This window comes from Myotis yumanensis, unplaced genomic scaffold, assembly GCF_028538775.1.
Source record: "Myotis yumanensis isolate MYYU_CA2020_CCGP unplaced genomic scaffold, mMyoYum1.0.hap1 SCAF_8, whole genome shotgun sequence".
In the NCBI taxonomy this organism is placed as follows: Eukaryota; Metazoa; Chordata; class Mammalia; order Chiroptera; family Vespertilionidae; genus Myotis; species Myotis yumanensis.
The window spans coordinates 39,977,506-40,001,633 of NW_027223759.1; the positions used below are offsets into that span (position 1 = coordinate 39,977,506).

Below are 24,128 nucleotides of genomic sequence, written 5' to 3' on the forward strand. Positions count from 1 at the left end.
CACTGCAAGGACACCAAAAAAAAAAAATAGCAAAAGGGGAAGGGGGGAATATAAAATATAGTTACAACTATTCTAAAGAGCTCTTAGTCTCAGTCTAAAATAGTCTTAGATAACTTAAAACCATTGTCCTGTGGATTCCATTTTTCAAGCATAAAGAGATTTTATATACTATACGCACACTCCATAATTACTGACGAATTTGTTTTTATCAAAAGCATATCAGTGTCTAAAGAGAGAATGGATTCTGTACACATCCTTCTGTGTGTATATCTTATTTTAAATTGCCTAAATGCCTCTGTAACATCACCTGGGACATTTATGAGGTTGTGACCTTTATAACACTGTAGTTTACTTGTATGCATTATTTTGCCAAAGCACAGAAAATCTATAACAATGCTAATGAACTACATAAAGATCTTTGTATGTGCCTATGTCCATTCACAAAAGTGATACGTACCTGAACTAACATTCTGTTTTAAACACTTTAAGTCCCAGGAGTGCCCAAGAAACCTGTTCCTGAAGAAAAGATTCCTGTTCCTGTTGCAAAGGAAAAGGAAGCTCCCCCAGCCGAAGGTACAGTGACTTACTTAGAAAAGAAGTTAAAAAAGAAAAAAAACAAAAACGCCCTGTTTATACATCCTAACTACAAAACATTTTGGTGTTTAATTACCTCTTAATTTAGTTAGTTAAATTCAAAATGAATGGTTTATGGTGTGAGTGAGAATTCAACAAGTGTGTCTGTCCACCTGCCTACTTTCTTAAAAAAAAATAACTGTACATTAGCTGCTTTGGAAAATATAAAGTCACTTCTCAAAATTAATGTCTTTTCAAGTTCCCGAAGTACAGAAGAGGGTTGTCACAGAAGAAAAAATAACCATTGTTACTCAGAGAGAGGAATCGCCACCACCAGCAGGTACTCAGTCCTCGCTCCATGACATAACTGTCTTTCCTTCAAGCTTCTGTAATTGCATGTCTTCGTTAATGGGCCTGCCCGTTCGATGTTGCTCGTTTATTTTGCCTTCCTGAGAATTTTAAAATCCAATACTATCCTTTAAGTGCCAGAAATACCAAAGAAGAAAGTTCCCGAAGGAAAAAGACCTATTCCTCCTCGGAAGGTGGAAGAAGCTCCGCCACCAAAAGGTATTGTGTCTCCATCTTTCCAAGAACCATCTTTCGAATAGTATGTTCCCAGGCCAACGCTGATTTTGTTAGTTTTGTGCTATGAGTACGTTGTGGGTGTATATCCGTGTTTTGTGTTGGGCTTCGGAGAGACAACATTCAGGTTCTGAAAAGTACATGTTTTTAAAGTGCCAGCTCTGCCTAAGAAACCTGTCCCAGAGGAGAAAGTTTCGGTACCAGTTCCTGTTGCTAAGAAAGCTCCTCCTCCCCGAGGTAGGGTTTGTCCCACGCCTCTGACAAAAATCTTCAGCCTGTGAATTCTTGCTGTTTCCTGTTTGTGTGTCCTGACCCCTTGTCTGTCCTCCGATAAAACGTGTGTGTGTGTGTGTGTGTGTGTGTGTGTGTGTGTGTACTCGTGGTATGTTATGTAACTTGTTTTCCCATTTTGCTAGTGAAAGTGTGGTACTGTGCAAATCTTCCCCAAACTCTTGAGAGAATTGTTAAGATTCTTGGTTTTTCAACTTCAACCTTCATTGCTTTCTTAAAGCTGAAGTTTCTAAGAAAACCGTCCTAGAAGAAAAAAGATTTGTTGCTGAAGAAAAGCTATCCGTTGCAGTTCCTCAAAGAGTGGAAGTCACTCGGCACGAAGGTACATGAGCAGAAGAGAGAAAGGGAGAAATGAGTTTGTGCGTTTCCTCAAAGTCCGCTCTTCTTCCCAGACGTGATTGTTGACCGTAGCAGTTGTCCTTATCACTGTCTACTTGTTGTAGCCTTCTGAGCCTGAGTCTTTGTGTCTTCATTGGTCCTGGATCAGTCTTAGGAAGTGACTGGGGTGCTGAAAATGTGACCACTGGGCCACTCTTGAACGTAATTTGAATGTTCCTCTCAGTCTTGAGCTGGGCTGTCCCCTCATCTTAAATCAGCCCTCTCCGTCTTGTAATGAGGAACCACTGTGGAGCCACACCCTAAGCAGACAGAAGAACCATTATCCATCTTTAGGGAACACGTGACTATTAGTAGTATTTCAGGAGACTGAATGTAAATTAAATTTTATCTTTTAAAGTATCTGCAGAGGAGAAATGGAGTTATTCAGAACAAGAGGAAAGAGTGTCCATTTCAGTTTATAGAGAAGAAGAAAGAGAGGAGGAGGAGGAGGAAGTGGAGGTTACAGAATATGAAGGTAAATGATTCAAATAAGCTAGACATGATCTGGAGTCTTGATAAGTTATTTTCTTTCATAGATAATTTATCAATTAACAAAAAGTGACACAAATTTAGTGACTATCTACTGGCCTCATCAGATATATCTTTTGATCAAAACATGAGATTCAGGGACATGACTTAGAATAAACATCTAATGTATTCTTGTCCATCCTCTCTTATTTGGCCCAAAGTAGGGAGTGGAGAGGGGGAGGAGACGAAAGACTTCATATTTATAGGTAACGAATGGGGCAGGTATTTCTGTATTCATTTATCCTTCCATTAGGTAGGATTTGGTTTCAGCGGGGTGGATTGGCATAATCTTCACCTTGGTGGTCTAATGTCTAAAACAGGTGTAACATAAAGCAGTTTGATAGCACAACTCACTAATGTGTCCTGACTCACAGTTTTAAAATTAAGAAAGAATTGTTACGTTCCAGAAGTCAAGGCCATGTTTGAGAGTGAAGCACTGAGCACAAAGGGCTTTCCTATATTTCATGTTTGGAAAAAACAATCCTGTAACATCTTTGGTTAGATTAACTTGTTATTCAGATGTTCCCATACCTGTAATGAGAGTTCTCTATAGTTTCTTAAGGCTTGAACAGGAAGCTGTATTTCAGTGTTGTGATACCTTTTCAATGAATGAAGTTACCACTAGTTATACTGATCAAGTCCAACATCTGAAAGAACGTTCTTAAGAAAGTTCTAATGTGGCTCTTAAGATAAATCAATATGTTTTAACAAATTAACTCTCTTCCCAATGAAAAAGATGAGTAGAACTGTATATTTAGATGCCCTCAGTGCATCTCTGGCTTATAAATGATGCCCACCCCTTCTCTGCTTGGCAGAAAAGTCCATGTGAAATCCAGATGTATAGTCTTAATGGAATGGCTTGGAATAACAAAATGAGACATGACTCCAAAGTGGAAACCTACCCGTTCTTTTGTTTCCTGGGAATGGCCAAGATAAGGGGCATAAGTCAGGAATCTAATGGATTCAAAAAGGGCACTCTCCCTTCCAGAAATGTTTGGGAAACCAAACATAGCATGAATGCAAAGAAAGTTCTCATTGTATGAATCTGATTTGAGTATTTGACATTATGCATATAATTGCCTTTGGTACTACAGACTCTAGTTGAAAGGAAAACATTCTATGATAGTCTTATGTTTTTATTAAGCCCAAAAGATTTAGGAGAAAGCTGGGTAGCCTATTAAATTTACTTCTAATGTAAAGATATATGTCTATAACTAGAGTTTTCTAGTCTATAATTAACCTTATACACATAGGCTCTTTTGCCATACCTGCCCCACAAAACTGGGGGGGAAAAACTTGTTTCCAAGTCCTCAGTAGGTTTTTCTTATGTGATACAGATCTGGTCTTTCTTATAAATGTTTATGCTTCTTCAAGTATGTTTATGTCTTGTAGCCTTTGAATTTAGAGTTTCTTTTTTTTTTTTTAACTTATCTTCAAATACTTAAAAGCCACTGGAATTGTTTTTGTCTTGTATTTGTCCTGTTCTTCCTGTAAATACAAGCATTATTATATCTTTATGATATACTGAAATATTAAGTTAATGAAGCTTACTTCCCATACTCTTTACTAAGGTACATACTTTGATTAAAATGTTCTTGGTCGCTATTTTTAAATAGTAACAACCAGGGATTTGGCAAGTGTTAAACTTTTGCCATTGTAATTACTCTTGGAGCAATAAATTACAACTCAAGTTTAACATGAAAAGCACTACAACTTACCTTCTTTAAAATTGATGTCTTTAAAGTGCTGGAAGAACCTGAGGAATATGTTGTAGAAGAAAAACTGCACATTATCTCCAAGAGAGTGGAAGCTGAACCAGCTGAAGGTATATCAACTCTTGAATTAGTTCTAGCCCTTTGTGTCACATTCTTTATGTTATCTTGTAGCTATTGTCTATATTACAGCTGTTGATAAGTATCATGTCTAAGTAAAAAGATTCCTTACATTTTTATTAAAAAGAAATATGGACATTTCTACAAATGTATTTTATAATCTTTTCAAGTGCCCGAGAAGCGTGAGAAGAAAATTGTACCAAAGCCAAAAATTCCTGCTAAAATAGAGGAACCTCTACCAGCTAAAGGTACAATTCTTGCAAAGAAATGATACCACTTGTCTTAATAGCTATAATGTCTTTAATATAAACACTGCCTAAACTTTTGTCAGTGTGTGTGTATAAACATTTTTGCTGAATATAGTCATTAATGTTTGTGTAAATGTGTAATCTTTTCAAAAAGTGAGTTCTTTGCCGCCAAACGAGGTCACTTCTTCTGTAAGTCAAACTAATATTCTTGAACATAATCTTTCTGAAGTTCCTGAAGCACCTAAGAAAACTGTGCTAGAAAAGAAAATTCCGGCCGCAGTTCCTAAAAAGGAAAAGGTGCCGCCAGCTAAAGGTATATTGGGTTTTACTTTAGTCTCGTAGAATGCCTGTCTTTTTTTAACCTTAAATTCATACATTCTTCAAATTTTATAACATTAACAAGAAGATAAATGTGCCTATTGTATGTTTGACTGTGTTGCCTGATGTCTTTTAAGTGCCAGAAGAACCAAAGAAACCAATTCCTGAAAAAAGGGTTCCTCCCAAAGCGGCTAAACTAGAAGAGCCTCCCCCCACCAAAGGTAAATGAGACCCCCCAGCAGGAAAGCTAGACACGTGTCCTGTCTTGCGTCCTCTCGCTGCTGTCTTTGGGTCACACCTTTTACGTGGAGGTTATTGGTGTGTGTTGGTGGCAGTGGTGTATTCTCGCCTTGTCTATGGGTGGAGTATTACTTACTTGACGTGAAGTTTATTTGTGTGTACCTTGTAAACTGTTACATGCTAAACAATCACAGTACTTTCTGGCTAATATATTTTTAAATTCCACTTTAAGTAATATCACTCCCTAATCCTACAATTATCTTTTAAGTGACTGAGAGGCACATGCAAATTACCCAGGAAGAAAAAGTTCATGTTGCTGTAACTAAAAGAGAGGAGCCTCCTAGAGCCAGAGGTACTTGGAGCCTTTGCATACACAGAATGTTGTCCTGACCCTGTTCTCTTCACCACGCACACTGGTTATGGGTGCTGGTTGTTGTCATTATTACACGCATTGTTTTATGTTGGAAATAATGACAATGTCAGGTCTTTTATGTTTGAGTTGCTATGAAACGACTACCTTTTGGTGGTTTGAATGAGGGAACAAGTCTTTAAAGTGAAATCTGTCTTTAAAGTGCCCGAGGAACCCAAGAGAGCTGTTCCAGAAGAAAAGGTTCTCAAACTCAAACCTAAAAAAGAGGAGGCACCACCGGCCACAGGTACACCAACTCTTTCAGAAATTGAAATAAGCATATAGGTATTGAAACTAATCTAGTGGAGTTTAGGTTCTTGGGGAAAATAATTTAAATATATTTTAATGTAATATACATATGTTATTTCATATCACTTTAAAACTAAACATTTCAGATACCAGAAAGTATTCTCTCCTCTTTCTTTTCTTTTCTTTTTTTTAATATTTTTTATTGATTTCAGAGAGGAAGGGAGAAAGAGAGAGAGAGAGAAACATCAATGATGAGAGAGAATCAATGATCGGCTGCCTCCTGCACACCCCCTACTGAGAGCAAGCCTGCAGCCAGGGTATGGGCCCGCAAATGAAATCGAACTGTGACCTCCTGATTCATAGGTCGACACAACCAGAGCCACGACGGCTGGGCTTCTTTATTTTTCTTAAAAAATCTGAAGCTCCCCCCAAACATGTAGATACTTTTCCTTAAAATGTACTTGTCATCTATTATGTCTTTATTTGTCTATATGCTAAACTTGTCTGCCAAAATGCCTGTTTTATGTGGCAATCTTTAATTAAAATTAAAACATTTTTAATCCTTTAATTTAATCCTTAAATTTTTTAATTTTTAATGTAATTTCTTATATTTTGCTAGTAGATTATGAAAATATTTTAGGATTAAGGTGAAGAAACTATTTATGTGACACAAGTTTCTGTCTTGTGCCTGTTTCATAGTCATTATGTTGTCTAGTTGCCTTTTTAAATGCTTATAAATACTACTTGATCTTCTGAAATTACTGTGTCTTTAAAGCATTAAGTAGCTTAGAAAACAGTATATGTATATTATGTCATGTTTATTTCCAATTCTGATTTCTTGTCATTTAAATGAAAAATTTGAACAGCAAGCACAGTTATGGTCATCTTTGTCCTTGGATTGTTCGTACACAAATTCTCTTAATACATATATATTTAAAATCTTGCAATTCACTTTTAATAATTACTCTTTTTAAAGTGACTGAAGTCAGGAAAAGAGCTGTTAAAGAAGAAAAGATATCCATTGAAGTTCCGAAAAGAGAACCTCGTCCCACTAAAGGTATATTGTGCTTTGACTAAATAATAAAATGAAGCATGAAACTACGCAGCTCTTTGCCTGCTAGCTCCTAATTTGACTCCCATTCTTTATTGGCTTATTGTTGACTAAAGGAGGGGAACTAACATTTGAAATCATGAATAGCAAATGTACACTCTGTAGTACCCTGGCCAGGAAAGGACAGTCAGAGTCTCCCATAATTAGTGCATGAGACCATCACAAAGGGAATGAAATCAAAGCACATTGTCATTCTTATCCCTAAATGGGCTTCAAGTATAATGTTGCCTGTTGTCAATATTATTCTAGAAGTAACTGTAACAGAAGAGAAAGAATGGTCTTACACCCGAGAAGAAGAAACTGTTTCAGTGCATCGGGAAGAGGAATATGAAGAATACGAAGAATATGATTATAAAGAATTTGAGGAGTATGAACCAGCAGAAGAATATGACCAATATGAAGATTATGAGGAACGTGAACGTGAACATTATGAAGAGTCTAAAGAATATATCACAGGTATGAACAAAACTGCAAACTTGAACCACATTAAGTACATGCAAATTCCATTAGAACAGGATACAATTTTGGGTGCCCAGAGAAATTTGGAAAGAACTTTGTTTCCTTTGGCAACTTCAAAATGTTTGTTTTCTTGGATAACTTCTAGAAAAATATCTCTATAATAATCTTACTGTTAGATTGGGTTTGGGGAATAACCTATTTACTCCTTATTTTTGCTTTTATGCAAAATAACAATGTCACTGCATTTCTTTCCCCAAAAAGTTAGGAATTTATCTTCAAATGCCTATGATCATTCTAATACATGATCAAAAACTTCTGAGCATCTCTCATTATGAGGCTTGTTGTGATCAAGCATGATAGGCTATTGAGAAAATTCTCTAGCCTCAGGGGTCCCATCATCAAACTTGACAAAGACTTTCAAAGGTAAAGGCAGAGACGAAGGCTAACAAGCAGTTGTGTTTTATCTCATGAAGATCATATTTTTAGGCATATAATTTCAGTTCCAAAGAATTTATTTTACTAAAAAAATTGGAATTTTGAAATGATTATGTCCCTTAATTTGTGATGTGTCTGAGTCTAACTTTGGGGTCATTCTGTGTAGTTTTGAAGATAACATTAAAAGTCAATCTTAGGACAGGAGATTTAACCACCATTTTGTCTACCAGAAGTGAAGTGAGGATTTTAATATGTAAGAGACAGCTAAAATTACCTAATAGAAATCAATAGCAAGGAGGAGAGGGCACTGTAGACTTGTTTAGGTTTTTTAGACCTTTATCCTTCTGGGATCTCTGATTCTCACTCACCTCTAGAGGCTATGACTACACCGTAGATGAAAGAGAATATTTTAATTATTTGAGTGTATTTAAGAAAAACTATTTTTTATTTATGTTCTCACATCTGACATTAAATACCCTGTATGTACTTTTAAAGAACCTGAGAAGCCTATCCCAGTAAAGCCTGTACAAGAAGAACCGGTTCCCACAAAACCAAAGGCCCCACCCACTAAAGGTAGAGTGAGAAAAACTTTATCAGTACTGAGAGACCTGTCTTCACGTCAATCATACTATACCTGTTGTAGTGGCAGTATACCATTCATGTGTGTGTTTGGGGATGTTGTGTTGTATGTCGTATTTCTTAACTTTTTATTCTTACTACTCTTGAGCAATCAGGTTCAGGTTTGTAAATCTGTTAATGTTGATATTTTCAAGTTGTGAAGAAAGCTGTCCCTGAAGAAAAAGTACCAGTGCCCATTCCTAAGAAACTCAAACCTCTACCACCCAAAGGTACTTTTCAGAGTGATAACGCCCCAAACGTCTTTGTTACTTGTGTTCTAGAAACGTGTCTTACCACCTTGTCTGCCGTTCTTTGTTTTTACAAAACGTATTGTTGTAGTCCTGATGCTTACATGTCAGTTTTTCGTCTATTTTTATTTACACTGTATCCATGTGGTTGGTTTTAATGCTCTTCAATAATTAATATCTTTAAGTGCCTGAAGAATCAAAGAAAGTTGTTGAGGAAAAAGTACGCATTTCAATTACCAAACGCGAAAAAGAGCAGGTGACTGAACCAGCTGCTAAAGGTATAATAATTTCCTTCTTAGACCGGGTCTTTTTTAATGTCTTTTATAAAATCCAGGCAGCTATGCTTCACTTCATTTCATTGTTGTGTGTCTTTTAAATTAATCGTTTGGAAAATGTTGGATGTAAAAATCTGTAGATACAGGATAAGAAGTTAATGTTACCTTTAAAAGGCAAAGTTATTTCAAAATATATCCATAGCCTTTTATACGTTGGCTGCATCCTGTCACATGGCTACAATAGATAGAAAATAGAATGTTTAGATGTCAAGTCAGTGACCATTTGGCACATTCCTGGTTTATCTAAATTGATGTAATGATATAACCGTATTCCTTCTAAAGCCATTCTGAAGATTAAGAAAAAGCTAACTCAGTGTCTAGTAATTTTTCTTCTGCTTTTTACTAAGTATAAAGTAACTTCTCTATAATTTCAGAAAGCTTAGTTACCTAGAATTTAGCCTTTCATTTCCAGTAAGGGATATTTCCTATAGGCAGAGACACCTGAACACTAAACATGATTTCACATTTGGGCTCTGCTCCCTCAAGTTTACTTGAGTACTTCTGTATGTTTTTATCCCAATGCGGTTCAGAATTATTTCCATGGAACATGTAAAGTTTCTTATGGATGAACTATTGCATATCTATCACATAAGAAGCACTTGAAAATTATTCTATCTGCTTAAAGGACAACAAAGCAAGAGTTGTCTGAGTGGCTCGTTTCTTACATTAAAATGTCCTTATACTTAATATTTCAAGTGCCCATGAAGCCCAAGAGGGTTGTCACAGAAGAAAAAGTGCTTATTCCTAAAAAAGAAGTAGCAGCACCTGTTAAAGGTACTTAATGTCACTCTTTTTAATGTTTTGTTCGTCTTCTTTGATATGAAATTCATGTTCAGTTCTATGTGTGAAGTTCTTCTGTGTGCAAGGCAAAGCCTGTTCTTCTGTTACAAATGGTTGTGTTCCTAACATGTCTAAATTTTGTTGAGATATTGGAAAATGTCCAACCTAAAGATAATATCTTTAAAGTGCCAGAAGTACCTAAAAGACCAGAACCAGAAGAGATTGCCTTTGAAGAGGAAGTTGTAACCCGAGTAGAGGAATATCTTGTAGAAGAAGAAGAAGAATATGTTCATGAAGAAGAAGAGTACCTTCATGAAGAAGAAGAGTACCTTCATGAAGAAGAGGAAGTCATAACTGAAGAAGTGGTACCAGTAGTTCCAGTCAAAGGTAGATTACATCTCCTACAAAGGGATACAGAGCAGCATCTTTGGAGTCTGAGTGTCTAATTTGATCAGATTCTGGGGTGTATTAGTACAGATGACCAATTCTGCTTATTTTAGAAATAGACACTTTCAGATGCTGAAGTATGATTTCTGCAGTTGTTTTTTACATTCTATATCTTTTTGCAACCTTTCCAAAATTCTTAATAATATCTTTAAAGTGCCTGAGATACCTAAGAAACCTGTTCCAGAAGAGAAGAAACCTGTTCCTGTTCCCAAAAAGAAGGAAGCCCCACCAGCAAAAGGTACACCATCATTCATATCATGGCCAGAGGAAAGCCTTTATCTGCAGATAAATAGTTAACTATCTTCTGAGTTCAAAACCTTGTGTGTGTTGTATCTGTTGTTAGAAATGTTAACTGTACTTTGTATGGATGTGTTGTCACTGGTAGTTAGAACTTACCGATAAACAATATCTTTAAAGTGCCTGAGATTCCTAAGAAGCCAGAGGAGAAAGTTCCTGTGCCCATTCCTAAAAAAGAGAAGGCTCCACCAGCTAAAGGTACCTCTCTTTGTAGTCCATCAAGGGGATAGTGTAGTAATCTACTCACATAGTATAACTTGATGAATCATATCAGTTCTTTCCCCATAATGATATTAACAATATTAATGACAAGGCAAGGACCCACCCAACTGGTTATAAGAGCAGTTCACTGTGCAGCCATCTCTGAATTTTGCCATTGTAGCATGCTGATGCTTCATGCTTGGCTCCTCCCCCTTAGTGGAAATCTCTTAGTGTAAAATAGATACTTATCTTAACACCAAAATGGACAAAACCACTATTTACCAGGCATTGCGTGCTGTCTTCGTCACCAATCTGTTTTTACAGTGTTGTTGTTTTTTTAATTTTTATTTTTGTGAATTCCTTTGTTTGTGGCTGTTGTTTTCAATCTTAAAGTGAAACTGTTAGAAGACCTATGATGCTTCAATTAAGTCCTGAGATTACTGGATTCTTCTCAGTGGGTAGAAAATGTGACACTAACCCTATTTGATATCTTTAAAGTTCCTGAAGTACCCAAGAAACCTGTGCCAGAGGAGAAAGTGCCTGTACTGGTTCCTAAAAAGGTGGAGGCTCCACCCGCAGAAGGTACATAAACTTGCAATGTTGCAAATCATTTTTATTCCACATTTGCATGTGAGTAAAAATTAATCTTTGGGGATGCAACTCTTTCATATTCCTGTATGGGAAAGAAAATATTTATTTTAAGGATAAAGTCCTTCTTGCGATACCTTGGTTGTAGTTTTACTACCTTATCTTAATCTTTTTGAGGCTATGCTTCGACTCAAAATTTTATGTTGTATAAAATTTTTTTCTAAACCATCTCTTTAAAGTGCCCAAGAAGCCTGTGCCTGAGAAGAAGGTGCCAGTTCCTGCTCCTAAGAAAGTAGAGGCTCCACCTGTGAAAGGTACATCACTTCACCTTTGAAAGTGCCTGAGAAAAAAAAAAAACCTTTTTAAAAAAATATATATGTTTATGTATATTCACATATAAATGCTCCCACAATATTACATGTTCTTTAAAATTGTCTTCTTCGAAATATAAAAATTAGGTGTTTCGTGATTCTTTTTCATGCCTATTGTACACAAACATGTAAAAGAACACGTGATTAAAGACAAATAATATCTTTAAAGTGCCAGAGGTGCCCAAGAAGCTCATTCCAGAAGAAAAGAAACCAACACCTGTTCTGAAAAAAGTAGAGGCTCCACCCCCTAAAGGTACTTTCATCTCTAATAGAACCAGGGCCAAAGGGAAAACTAGTTGGTATTGCACAGCCTCACTAATTCTAATTAATGCTTGATGACCTTTACGTTGCTGACATGTGGTGCTCTATGGTCACAGATGATTTGCTTTTCGTGTTGTTATTAATGTTGTGCATACACGTGATGCTTGATGGTTGAATAAATATCTTTAAAGTGCCAAAGAAACGGGAGCCAGCTCCAGTTCCTGTAACTCTACCTCGGGAAGAGGAAGTTCCATTCGAAGAAGAAATTCCTCCCGAGGAGGAAGTTTTACCTGAGGAAGAGGAAATGCTTCCAGAAGAAGAGGAAGTCCCTCCTGAGGAAGAGGAAGTTCCTCCTGAGGAGGAAGAATTCGTACCTGAGGAAGAAGTTGTACCTGAAGAAGAAGAAGCTCTTCCAGAAATTAAACCCAAGGTGCCAGTACCTGCAAGAGGTATAGCAGCTCTTCTTGGAATCACCAAGGCCTCTTTTGTGTTGAATTCTGCCTTTCCATCGTTTTACTCATCTCCAATTTTATCTATAATGCTTTACCCTCTATGTTGTCTACCATCTAAATCTTAGAAAACATTCCATTTATGTGTGCTCTTATTAATGTGTCTGTCTTGTGTGTTTGTCTATTGTAAATTATGTGAATGTCTTTTCAAATTTCATGATGTGAAATGTCATTTAGTTGTCTATGGTCTTATTCTCATCTGTCTTTTTGTTATATACATAGTACTGTGCATGTGATTTTTAATGTCTTAAAATGAATGTTTTTAAGTGCCTGAAGTGCCAAAGAAACCTGCACCAGAGAAGAAAGTCTCAGTTCCCGCTCCAAAACATGTGGAACCTCCACCAGCCAAAGGTACACCTGCCAAAAGGGAATACACAGTTTTCATAGCATCACCAGAAAAATTATGGTGGAACTGGGTTGTAGGAAAAATTTACATTTATAACGTAGACAGTCACATTTTCACTTCTAAAAATGTGCAGGAACACTGATATCCATTTTTCGTTGGATTTAAAGCAATATTTAGAACAAAGATGAAAGGATATGACCCAAAGCTGCCACAAAATTTGTGCCTGATTATAATTTTATTAGAAATCATAATTTTCATATAGGTGTTTTGCAATGAAAATTATCTACTCTAAAAATACAGTAAATAAATCTTCATAAATTTCTTCTTCAACTATTTATATTAAGTGCCTTTTAAAATTAGGATGAAAAGAAAAAAGGAAGATTATATATTTATCAGAATACTGAATGATAACTTATGTCTTCTGATATATACATATGAATGTAGACCAGTAGTTTTTTATTTTGGCCTTGTCTTTTGGATTTGTGCCTTGCTGTTTTAGCCTGAGAAAACTCTTTAACCAATCCGATCCTCAAGTTCCATTTGTATGAAATGAGGATGCTAATATCAGTCCTAGTGGACTCAGATGTTATCGTGAGGATAAAATATAGTACAGTATGTACAAGTATTCTATCACTGAATGAACAGTATCCAGATTTAACATGTTCAATCAGCTCCTGGTACTGGTCAAAATAAATATATGTGTGCCTTCAAGTTCAGTTACATTTTCTGTGAAAGATCATGGTACCACTACTTGAAATAAGCATAACTCCCCCATCAGACTAAATAGTCATGTAATCAATAAAATGGTAAAGCTGATCCTTTATTGGATTTCAAAGACTCAGAAATGTTTTATAGATGATGATTTAATAAGTTACTCGTGAAATTTAAATTGATGAAGTGACCACATATCAGATATTAAAATAGGATGCTGTTCCTTGGCTCCATAAAATCTAATTATATCATAACATTTGGACTCCCAACTTGCATTACATCCTATCCTGAGAGAGTGTTGCATGTTGGTCCTTCTGTGTGTGGACTTCTTGTGTGCTCTCTTTTTTGTCCCTCGCAATATTCTTATCATGAAATGATGTCTTTAAAGTACCCGAGGTTAAGAAGAAAGTGCCAGAGAAGAAAGTGATCATTCCTAAGAAAGAGGAGGCTCCCCCTACCACAGGTACTGCTGTTCCCAAGCAAATCAGACACGGTCATTTCTTTCCATCACCTGTAAATGTCAAAATGTTCTGTTTCAGTGTTGGCTAACATAACTCATACTATTGCTGAGTCCATTGTCTCGGTGTTTGTGAAACTGAAATTATAAAATAAAATAATATCTTTAAAGTGCCTGTGGTGCCTAAGAAACCTGAACCAGAAAAGAAGGTGCCTCCTCCTGGTCTTAAGAAAGCAGTGGCTCCTCCTGCCAAAGGTACATCACCCAAAACAGGGACATGTTTGCTGCGCCAGTGTTGAACTCTGATGCTATCCACATAGGATGTTCAACATAAATGTTTGCATTGTATGGTCTGTTCTTTGCGTTCATCACTTGTGACTCAGTTGTACTCATGTTTGTACTATGTCAAATTTTCCACTTTGTGTTTAATGTATTTTATCTTGATTCTCTATGTATGCTGTTTCTAAAAAACAAAAATACTAAACTCATATATCTTTTAAAAACTAGAAGTAACTAAAAACTCAGTCCCAAAAGTACCATTGTCTCTCCCTAAAAAGTAGAGGCTCCAATGGTAAAAGATAGAATATCTCTTTAATGGACCTTTAATCTTAAACCACAGCCTCTTTATTTTTGTCTCTGATTCTGCGATATGTCAATGTTTCATCTTGTGCATGTGTGTTCTATTTGCTCTCTTGTGTTTTAAAAAAACAGAAAACTTGGCTTTTATGTACTCTTCTTTATTCTTGCATTTTAAGTGCCTAAAACAATTAATATCTTTTAAGTTCCTGAGGTACCTAAGAAAGTGGAAGAAAGACGAATTGTTCCCCCTAAAGAAGAGGAAGTTCCACCAGTCGAAGGTAGATGACTTTCTGAGAAAAGAGCATTTTAAAAGTCATCATTGTCTTATCATTGTCTAATATTTGAAGGCGATAAATGCACACTTCACTCCAGAAAATAAACATATGCAGACTCTAAAAGTAATTAGTACTTACCTAATAGAAATGATTCAGGAAAACTAAAACCAATTGAATCTCCTTTCTTACATACTTAGCCTCTTTGTCTGTTTGTCTGTCTGTTTGTTTGTTTGTTTCATTTTAATAAGAATCTTTGAGGGTAAACTATTTGCCATGGTAAATTTTTCATCAAATTCCATGGTTAGCAATTGAGGGATAAACTTGTCCAACAGATATTCCAGTTAAGCCTGAGAAACAGGTTCAGAAAAATCTAATTTCTACCCCAAAGTGAATATTTAACTTGAAAAGCCCACTTCCATTAAAAATAAATAATAATAATTTTAACTAAATTCTCTCCGAGGCCCTTTCCAACTCTAAAAGTCTGGGAAGAGCCTCACATATTTTGAAGATCCAGTGACTTTTTTTCTAGGACTAGTGAGTTTTCACACGCTTTAGGAAGGCTGAGTTATGAATTACTTACACTGATCAGGCAACTTCAGTTTTCAGATATATCGTTTTAGTCTAACATTCAAAAAAATTCTAAAAATAATTTACAAAATAATAATCTTTTTGAAGTGTATGAGGAACCTGAAGAACCTATACCAGAAGAAGAGATCCCAGAAGAACCACCTAGCATAGAGGAGGTTGAGGAAGTGGTGCCACCTAGAGGTACAGCTGCTTTTATGGGTTGGACATTTAAAGGACACAATGTTCCAAATCTTTCTCAGAATTTGTATTTATCCAATATTCATCAGTACACTTTTTTTTATATCAATAATAAATTGAAGATTAATTATTACTGGCACCACGAGTTTTGTTTCCCTTCCTCCCCTCAGAGTGATCGCATTTATGTTATTGGCACTTTAACTTTTTTCTAGCCAGCTCCTATTGTAATACTTACTTGTAGTTTTCAATCCTTAATTTTTTTTTTTTAATATATTTTATTGGTTTTTTACAGAGAGGAAGGGAGAGAGATAGAGAGTTAGAAACATCGATCAGCTGCCTCCTGCACATCTCCTACTGGGGATGTGCCCACAACCCAGGTACATGCCCTTGGCCGGAATCGAACCTAGGACCCTTCAGTCCGCAGGCTGACGCTCTATCCACTGAGCCAAACCGGTTTCGGCAGTCCTTAATTTTTTTAATATTAAGATGGGGGAAATATTTCTGTGGTGTTCACTTTTTAGAATGATTCTTAGCCTATGATTTCTGAAGACTATGAGAGTCTTTTGTATAATTGATATTATGTTTGCATATAGGATTTCCAGGTAATATCCACCTTTAGAGTCATCACTCCATATTTAAAATTAACATTTAGGCTCCTAATATCTTTTTAACAAAAATCAATGTTTTGGGGGGTTGGTATGTGGGAGTTGTTCTGTGCACAGCATGTCATTTTTCAAAATGTTTATAAAATATCTTTTAAGTGCCTAAAGTGGTTAAGAAAGCAGTACCTGAAGCACCTACTCCTGTTCCTAAAAAAGTGGAGGCACCACCAGCTAAAGGTATAGCAAATCCCAATGACTAATATCTTTAAATTCCCATTTGTTTTCTTTTTAAAACAGTGTCTTCTTTCACTGTTTCTTAGAGTCATTTAAGTAACAAACTTATAAAATTGAGTAAGAACTAGTAAAAATAAACCCTTTCCATTTTAACCTTTTTCAGGATATTAATGGATAATTATATGTGTATGAAATATTCTAGAAGTTTCTTATTTTAAATAGCTGAGCATTTTAATGCTAATAGTATAGCTCTCTATACTTAGATGCATAGCAATGAGTACCTCTTCCCCACATTCCATTCATAGATTTTATTCCATTACACAACAAAGGTTTTCTCGTGTAATTATTATAATATGTCTATTATATGGTCTTATAGGGAAAATGTCTTCTAATGTTTGTATAATAACTATTTCTATAAGCTGTAGGTCCTTTAGTAATATTTGGCCTAAGCACTCAAGGTTATTACAAAATGTCCATTTTTTCATTGCTTCCTAATTAAGTTGATGCTTTAGTAGTGCCTTTAATAGATAAGATTATGCTGTCCCCATCACAGTAGACCTTCTCAGCAGATATAATAATGCCCAATAGAATATGACACCTATCTGTTAAAAAGCAAAAAAAAAAAAAAGTCTTCATCAAATTAGAAATAGTAGCAGTAAACCCAATATCAATATTGGTAATTCTTGGTATTAAAAAAAAATAGAACCAGCACAGTTTTGGGGGGTACATAGCTTCTCCTAAAGGTATGGTTAGCACAAATGAGTGATCTGGAAAAATATCTTTATTTCCTGTCATAATGTCATCTAGTAGTACAGAGGGACTTCTTAGACTTTGATTATTGTTGGTGTCGTTCTGATGTTTCTATTTCATGTTTATTATTGAGTATTGTCAGCTAACTGAAACATCTAATATCTTTAAAGTGCCAAAGAAGGTTCCTGAGGAAAAAGTACCTGTTCCTGTTCAGAAAAAAGAAGTACCTCCAGCCAAAGGTATATCTTCTCTTTTAAACCTGATCTTCTTTTTCATCTTTTTTCATTAAGACTTGTTTTATGTCTCTGTGTCTTGATTGTTTTTGATGTCCTTGTCTATGAAAGCTTGCTCTTAATAGTCCTAAATGTTAAAACCATATCTTTAAAGTGCCCGAAGTACAAAAGAAAGTTCCAGAAAAGAAAATCCCAGAAAAGAAAGTCCTTGTGCCTAAAAAAGAAGCTGTTCCCCCAGCTAAAGGTATTTTGGGGGAAATCTTTGATTTTCACATACTGTTGCATGAAAACCTTTTTTCATGTTGTTTTTATTTTATATTTTGAATTTACATCTTCATTTCTTCTGTGTTTAAAAAAAAATCTCTTAAAAAAGATGCTCTTTCAGGGAGAACTGTCCTTGAAGAAAAAATATCAGTTGCCTTCCATAAGGAGGAAGTAGTAAGAGAAAGAACAGAACTAGAAGTAATGGAAGCACACGTGGAAGAAGCTCTTGAAGAAGAAGAGTTCCATGAAGTTGAAGAATATTTTGAAGAAGAAGAGTTCCATGAAGTAGAAGAATTTATCAAAGTAGAAAAACAGAGATTTGAAGAAGTACACAAAGTTGAAGAAATTCATAGGGTGATAGAATTTTTAGAAGCTGAAGAAGTGGAAGTATATGAAAAACCCAAAGCTCCACCCAAAGGTAGAGGGGAATTCTGTAGATATTGCAAGTTATCATATCTTGTTATAACTAACTTTGTGTTTTAAGCACCTTTCGTGTTCGGTTTGGAACACTAGAAATCCACTTATTTTCCTAGTTAAAATCATTACACACTTTACCCTTGTATCAAATACTTAAACTATTTGATACAAAGATTGATATAGAGATTAACCACAATATAATTTTAGAAAACAAGGTAACTTTTGAAATCTATTTAGCTAAGGAGGTCACTACATGAATTTCTGGATTCTTTTTAAAATCCAACTAAGAATGTCACATGGTTGTTACAGAAATCAAAATAATAGACCAGTGTCATTGCTGAGTGAAAAAGACGCTCCTCAGTTCACTGGGGAACTTACATGTTCAGGCCAAACAACCATTGCATTGTTAACATTTCAGTCAATTGTTCATAAGCTGATAAATTCCTTATCAAAAGCTTCACCATTTGTCATTAGGAAAATAACATTAGGAGGTAAATGAATGTTAGTAACAGCACCTGAATTCTAGTATATTCTGAAGATAACCCATAATACAAATAATTCTTTACAATAGCACTCCAGATGTTGCACAAATTAATAATATGTGTGTGATATGAAGGAATGTGTGTGTGTGTGTGTGCTTAGTATACATAGTAAATATACAATATAGGTGAAATTTAGCAAAACCAAGTCTTTTTTTGACGTAGGTGTGGTATAAATTTAAAAATATAAATAAAGCATTTTATCAGCCCTTGTTGTACTAACTTTAATAGTAATGTTTGATAATACTTGAAGAGTTCATTCTAAAGCAAAACACTAATATCTTTGAAGGGCCTGAGATATCCGAGAAAGTCATCCCTCCAAAAAAACCACCCACTAGAGTTGTTCCTCGAAAAGAGCCACCAGCTAAAGGTATTTCATTGGCAAAAAATTACTTACCTAATTGTACGTACCATAGCACGGTGGTTGTTTTACAAGTTTGTATTCTACTTGATGTTTTTCTTCCGTGTTTTGTGTTTTGGTAATTTTTAAAGCAAACTAATATCTTTGGAGTGGCTGAGGGTCCGAAGGAGAGTCTACCAAAAAAGAAAGTCACTGTTGTTATACCTAAAATACCCAAAGCAAATGTCTCTTAACCAAATAGTGAACTCACATTTCCTTCTTTGGTACTATTTCATTACATACTCACTAATGTGCTTATAGAAAAATCCATGTTTTCCTATTATTAATTTTAACAACCTAGTAAATATAACTACATATTAACTATATTTTTAATATTCCTGCTTTGTTCATTTTTATAAACCTCTTGAATTTCACAATAGAAATGAAAAAAATCTAATACATAACATATATTACATCTTTAAAATCTGTGAAGCATTTAAGAACGTCATCACTGAAAAGAAAGTACCAATTATTCCATCAAGACAAGTAGCAATAGCACCAACTGGCACTGTCTTGTTACCTTTTCTTGTTAAATTCTAACATGAAAAATTCCCCTGGATTTGTTGTGTTTCTTTTGAAATTCAACTCTCATCAAATACTGTAATGTATTTGATAAAGTGATATCTGTACTTGATATTGTTATGTTCTCTGTTGATTGACATTTCTCTTATGTTCTGTTTGTTGAAAATCTTTATGAATTTTTAAAAGTAAAAAATGTTACTACTATCTTTAAAGTACCTGAAGCACCCAAGAAAATTGTGGTAGAAGAAAAAGTACATGTTCCTGAAGAGCCCAAATTTCCACCAGCTAAAGGTACTGCCTTTGCTGATTTACCTCTAATGTAAAACCCTCTTTTATTTACTTACTATGGAGAAGAGAGAGATCATTCTCCCCTTAATACCACAATATAACTGATTGATGTACACTTCAATTTATGTTCTATAACATAATCTTCCTGTATGCCTATAAGTTTATTGTTTGGGCTCATCCTCTTCTTAAGCAATAATTAAACAATATGACTCCTCAACTTCTTTTTCAAAAATAATTTATTTGGGAAGCTATTGTCAAATAGCTTTGAAAACAAATAAACATGTTCCAAATTGCAATAGACGATGAGGCTATCCCCAAAGGGCAGAGTGTTTCTAAACTGACAAATCAAGAACTCAGTCACAAGGTGATCTAGAGAGATCCATTGACTGTGTTTCGTTGACTTATTTTGGAATTTTTGACGTTCTTCTTGTTAGATGCCCCTTGTCTTGATATTTTATATTCAATTATGAAATTCTTAAAAATAAAACAATCAAATATCTTTAAAGCACCTGAAGTACCCAAGAAAATTGTTCCAGAAGAAAAGGTTCATGAAGCTGTTCCTAAGAAGCCTGAAGTTCCACCAGTTAAAGGTACACACTGACGCTAATCAGAACATGAAGGAACTCTTTATTTAGTTATTCATGGTTTAAAGTGAATGTGTGTGAGGTTAAATCTGTGTAGTTTGTTACTTTATATTCTTAATATCTTACATTGTCATACATAACAATTAATATACTAATATCTTTAAAGTTCCTGAGGTGCCTAAGAAAAGTATTCAAGAAGAAACATCAACTATAGTTCTTTCTGAAGAAACAACGATATACAGTGAGTGTAGAAAACTTGGTGGTTCCCTTTGGTTTCATTTGTGTTTGTCTTCATAGCTTTTAAAAGTAAATACACTAATATCTTGTAAAAGCCTTAGCTCACCAAAAATATCTAGCTAAGAGTAAATAATTTGAATACTATTAGCCTCAAAATTATTTCTTCAACAATTTAAAAAATAAATAGTCTTGACCTTATAACATTGCTGGAGTTTAGAAAAGTCGTTTCTCTTGTCCATTTGTTGTCCTGTCTGATTATTCTGTCATGTGTACAAATGTCTTTTGCTTTGAAGCAATTTATTTTCTCAGACTATGAAATAACTAACTTCATAATAATATTTTAATTGAATTTTCTAGAATCAAAATGCTCAACCATTACTGTTTTTTACTCTTCAACACAACCTCTGGAAACATTTTGGCAATGCTGCAAATGACCATAGATTTACATAGCAATTAGAACCTCCAAAGAATTCTGAAGCCATTTTTTAAATTGGCTCTCGTGTAAATTTTTAATTAAATAATTTGAGGAGTAAAATTAAATAAGAAATATCATTTTTTATTATTTGAATAATAAAATATTCTAAATAGAATACTTTCAGTAACCGAAGTAGTGAAAATGCCAGTAGTCTAGATATTCTTACATTTATTTTCAGCTAAAAAATTCCCTGTTTAAAGCCAATTTTTGTCACTGTAATTCTAGGCTGGGATAAAAATATATGCTGACTCCCTCCTTTTTTTTGTTTTGTTTTGGCCCAAAACAGCGAGGGCCTGACTCCTTCCTTTGAATACCCTTTCTATACGTGAGTTTGGTTATTGTCATCATCCAGGCTTCCTTTCTAAAAGCTGGAGGAATCTTTTTCTTTCATTTGCCTTATTTTCCAAATATTCAGTTATTTTTATTTCCTGATTTCAATCCCTAAGTGATTTTAACCTTTATATTAAACAATAAAGCAAAAAATTAGATGTGGTTTTAAAATATAGATAACTAGGTTTTGGAAAAGAAAAAGGCTTATCTGAATTTCCAGGAGGTCAAACATCAAAGAATTCTTGATGTACAACTCAACATTGACCCTGTTCTTTTTTAACAAACCCATAAAAAATAAGAGCGATCGGAAAATTTGCCAAGTAAATGTCTGCAGAAAAAGTAGAATAATTATATAGTCCCTTTCCAGTGAATTCCTCAATTTTATCATCATGTTAATAAAGAAATGCTGAGCCTTATATCATAAAACTGGGAAAGAGACTTTTTCCTAGCCCATGTGTTATTGTCACTAATATTTGTCTATGTACAACTGGTAATTTGAGTGATGACTATGTATTATGTTTTTATTAATACTGTTCTTCATCCACTTTGAAATGAAGCTAATTGTATACATACTAATATCTTTAAAGTGTATGAAGTATCTGAAGAATCAACCACAGAAGAAAAAGTACTTATGACTCATCCTCAAAAGACAAAACCCAAACTAGCAAAAGGTATATAACACTGATGACAGTCTGAAGAACATTTATTTGTGGCTCTTTTTAAAAGCTCAATATTTACTTCACCATTTATGACTATACTTATATCTTTTAAGTGCCTGAAGCACCCAAGAAAGTTGTTCCAGAGGATAAAATATATGTGACTATTCCTAAAAAGAGAGAAACACCAGCAACTAAAGGTATATTTAAATATCAAACTTCGGTGACTATCTTTGACTTCAAGACACAAAAGTTGCATGTTATATAATTCACTGCTTTTATGAGTTCTTAGTATAAATCTACTAATATCTTTAAAAAACTTGATACAACCAGAAAAGTTTTCCCAGAGGTAGAGTTTCCTGAAGCTGTTCCCAACATTTCAGAGCATCCTCCTACTGAAGGCATAATTCTTAGTTATGAAAATCGAAATAAGAAAATTCTTCTTTGGTCTACAAAATAAGTTTAATGTTGTGTGTAGATTCTCACAACCTCTAATGCTAAAATACTAATATCTTTAGAGCACCTAATGTACCCCAAAAAAGGAACTATGACATGCCCCACCGAAAAAGTCCCACTCATACATACAATGTACAGAGAAAAACTGTTAGAACAAAAATTAAAATCTGAATTTAAAGTTAGAATCTCTAACTTTAAATATACTTAACTTCCTTAGTATGCCATGTCTTCATGTCTTCGCCTTTATTCAACTAAAACCTACTAATATCTTTAAAGAGATGGAAGTCTCCAAGGAAGGTACTCCAGAGGGGCCAGCTTCTGCTGCTAGAAGAAGAAAGATAACATCACCAAAAGGTACAAGCCAGAAGAAAGTCGACTTTCTTATCTCATGATTATAGTTGTACTTAACACATATAAAAATACTAATATCTTGAAAGCCCCAGATGCTACCAAGAAAGTCATTTCGGAGAAGTGACTCCCCCAAAGCAGAAGTTTGATTGGGTATATACATATCCCCATGAGTGGTTTAAGAGATAACAGAGGGGAAATTTTTTTTTTTTACTTATATATATGGGTGATGGTTGGGCTACAAAGTTCATCTATGAGACCTCCAGGGAAAAATATGTATACATATAATGTGCAGGTGTAAGCCAGATAGATTCTTCAATAGGAAATAACTGTTACTGTGTCCATAAAAAATTAAAATCAGAATAGCTAGAAGAAAATGATAGGAGACTACTTATAACATTTATATCTCCCAAATTAGATTGAATTGGCTCAACACACTCTCTATAATGTAGAAATCAGTGTCATCAAATACTACAGAGGTGTTTGGTTATAGATTATAAGTCCATAATTCAACTCTCCATAGGGTTGAAATCCCAGAATATAACTGCCTATTGTAATTATTTTTCTATTAAAATAAGTTTACTACCAAAAATAAGCATATATATTAGAAATAACTTATTTCCCACAAGACTTAAATATTATAGAAATATTTTCAGAAAACCATTACTTAAAAAAAATATATCAAATTTAATATGAAGCTGTTCTATGTCATCTCTAGCTGAGAGTCTTCTATAACCAAAGCAGTTAAAACAAAACCAGTTAAAGTTGGAATTCTGCCCTGAATACTTAGCCCCTCTCATTGTCTTTTATTTTTTAAAGAGTCCTACGTTTTTCCATTTTGAATATTTTTAGGTAAATTAAAAGTTGAGAAGTTTTTTAACATACAGAATAATAACTTCTGTAATTTAAAAACTAAACTTTTGACATTGTTTTCTCAGTCTAGAATCTTTGGGTTGTCCTCTCTGCTATACCTGAAAAACAAGCACTTTTCTAAAGTGCTTCAAGTGAGGGCACAAAATGAAACCAAACCAGATAAGAAAGGAGCTGTTTTGCTCTCCTCAAATTAATAACTAAAGAAAAGTACGTTGTTAATTATTTTTTAAAAACAAAACTTTTCTCTTGAAGTTAATTTTCTATGATCTAATTTTCTATACATCTACCATTTCAAGAAATAAAATTAGTAATTTTTAATATATCTTTATTGATTTCAGAGAGGAAGAGAGAGGGAGAGAGAGAAACATCAATAATGAGAGACAATCATTGGTCAGCTACCTCCTGCACACCCCCACATTGGGGATTGAGCCCGAAACCCAGGCATGTGCCCTGACCAGGATTCGAACCGTGTCCTCCTG

General features: G+C 34.7%; 1 protein-coding gene across 1 annotated transcript in view; it reads left to right on the forward strand.

Moving 5' to 3' along the window:
* The window catches only part of TTN (titin), a 277,029-nt gene that overhangs the window by 120,879 nt on the left and 132,022 nt on the right, over positions 1-24,128 (forward strand). Inside the window, exons 120-153 of the mRNA XM_070422663.1 lie at positions 490-573; positions 833-913; positions 1,057-1,140; positions 1,309-1,392; positions 1,667-1,768; positions 2,183-2,299; positions 4,097-4,177; positions 4,355-4,432; positions 4,662-4,745; positions 4,888-4,971; positions 5,259-5,342; positions 5,563-5,646; positions 6,625-6,705; positions 7,009-7,215; positions 8,149-8,226; positions 8,427-8,501; positions 8,705-8,797; positions 9,551-9,628; positions 9,821-10,021; positions 10,236-10,319; positions 10,499-10,576; positions 11,078-11,161; positions 11,407-11,481; positions 11,708-11,791; positions 11,991-12,248; positions 13,754-13,828; positions 14,605-14,679; positions 15,352-15,444; positions 16,203-16,280; positions 17,198-17,266; positions 17,415-17,504; positions 17,646-17,942; positions 18,770-18,850; positions 19,616-19,693. Of these exons, the coding sequence (XP_070278764.1) occupies positions 490-573; positions 833-913; positions 1,057-1,140; positions 1,309-1,392; positions 1,667-1,768; positions 2,183-2,299; positions 4,097-4,177; positions 4,355-4,432; positions 4,662-4,745; positions 4,888-4,971; positions 5,259-5,342; positions 5,563-5,646; positions 6,625-6,705; positions 7,009-7,215; positions 8,149-8,226; positions 8,427-8,501; positions 8,705-8,797; positions 9,551-9,628; positions 9,821-10,021; positions 10,236-10,319; positions 10,499-10,576; positions 11,078-11,161; positions 11,407-11,481; positions 11,708-11,791; positions 11,991-12,248; positions 13,754-13,828; positions 14,605-14,679; positions 15,352-15,444; positions 16,203-16,280; positions 17,198-17,266; positions 17,415-17,504; positions 17,646-17,942; positions 18,770-18,850; positions 19,616-19,693 (3,459 nt within the window). The remainder of the gene's footprint in view (positions 1-489; positions 574-832; positions 914-1,056; positions 1,141-1,308; positions 1,393-1,666; positions 1,769-2,182; positions 2,300-4,096; positions 4,178-4,354; positions 4,433-4,661; positions 4,746-4,887; positions 4,972-5,258; positions 5,343-5,562; positions 5,647-6,624; positions 6,706-7,008; positions 7,216-8,148; positions 8,227-8,426; positions 8,502-8,704; positions 8,798-9,550; positions 9,629-9,820; positions 10,022-10,235; positions 10,320-10,498; positions 10,577-11,077; positions 11,162-11,406; positions 11,482-11,707; positions 11,792-11,990; positions 12,249-13,753; positions 13,829-14,604; positions 14,680-15,351; positions 15,445-16,202; positions 16,281-17,197; positions 17,267-17,414; positions 17,505-17,645; positions 17,943-18,769; positions 18,851-19,615; positions 19,694-24,128) is intronic.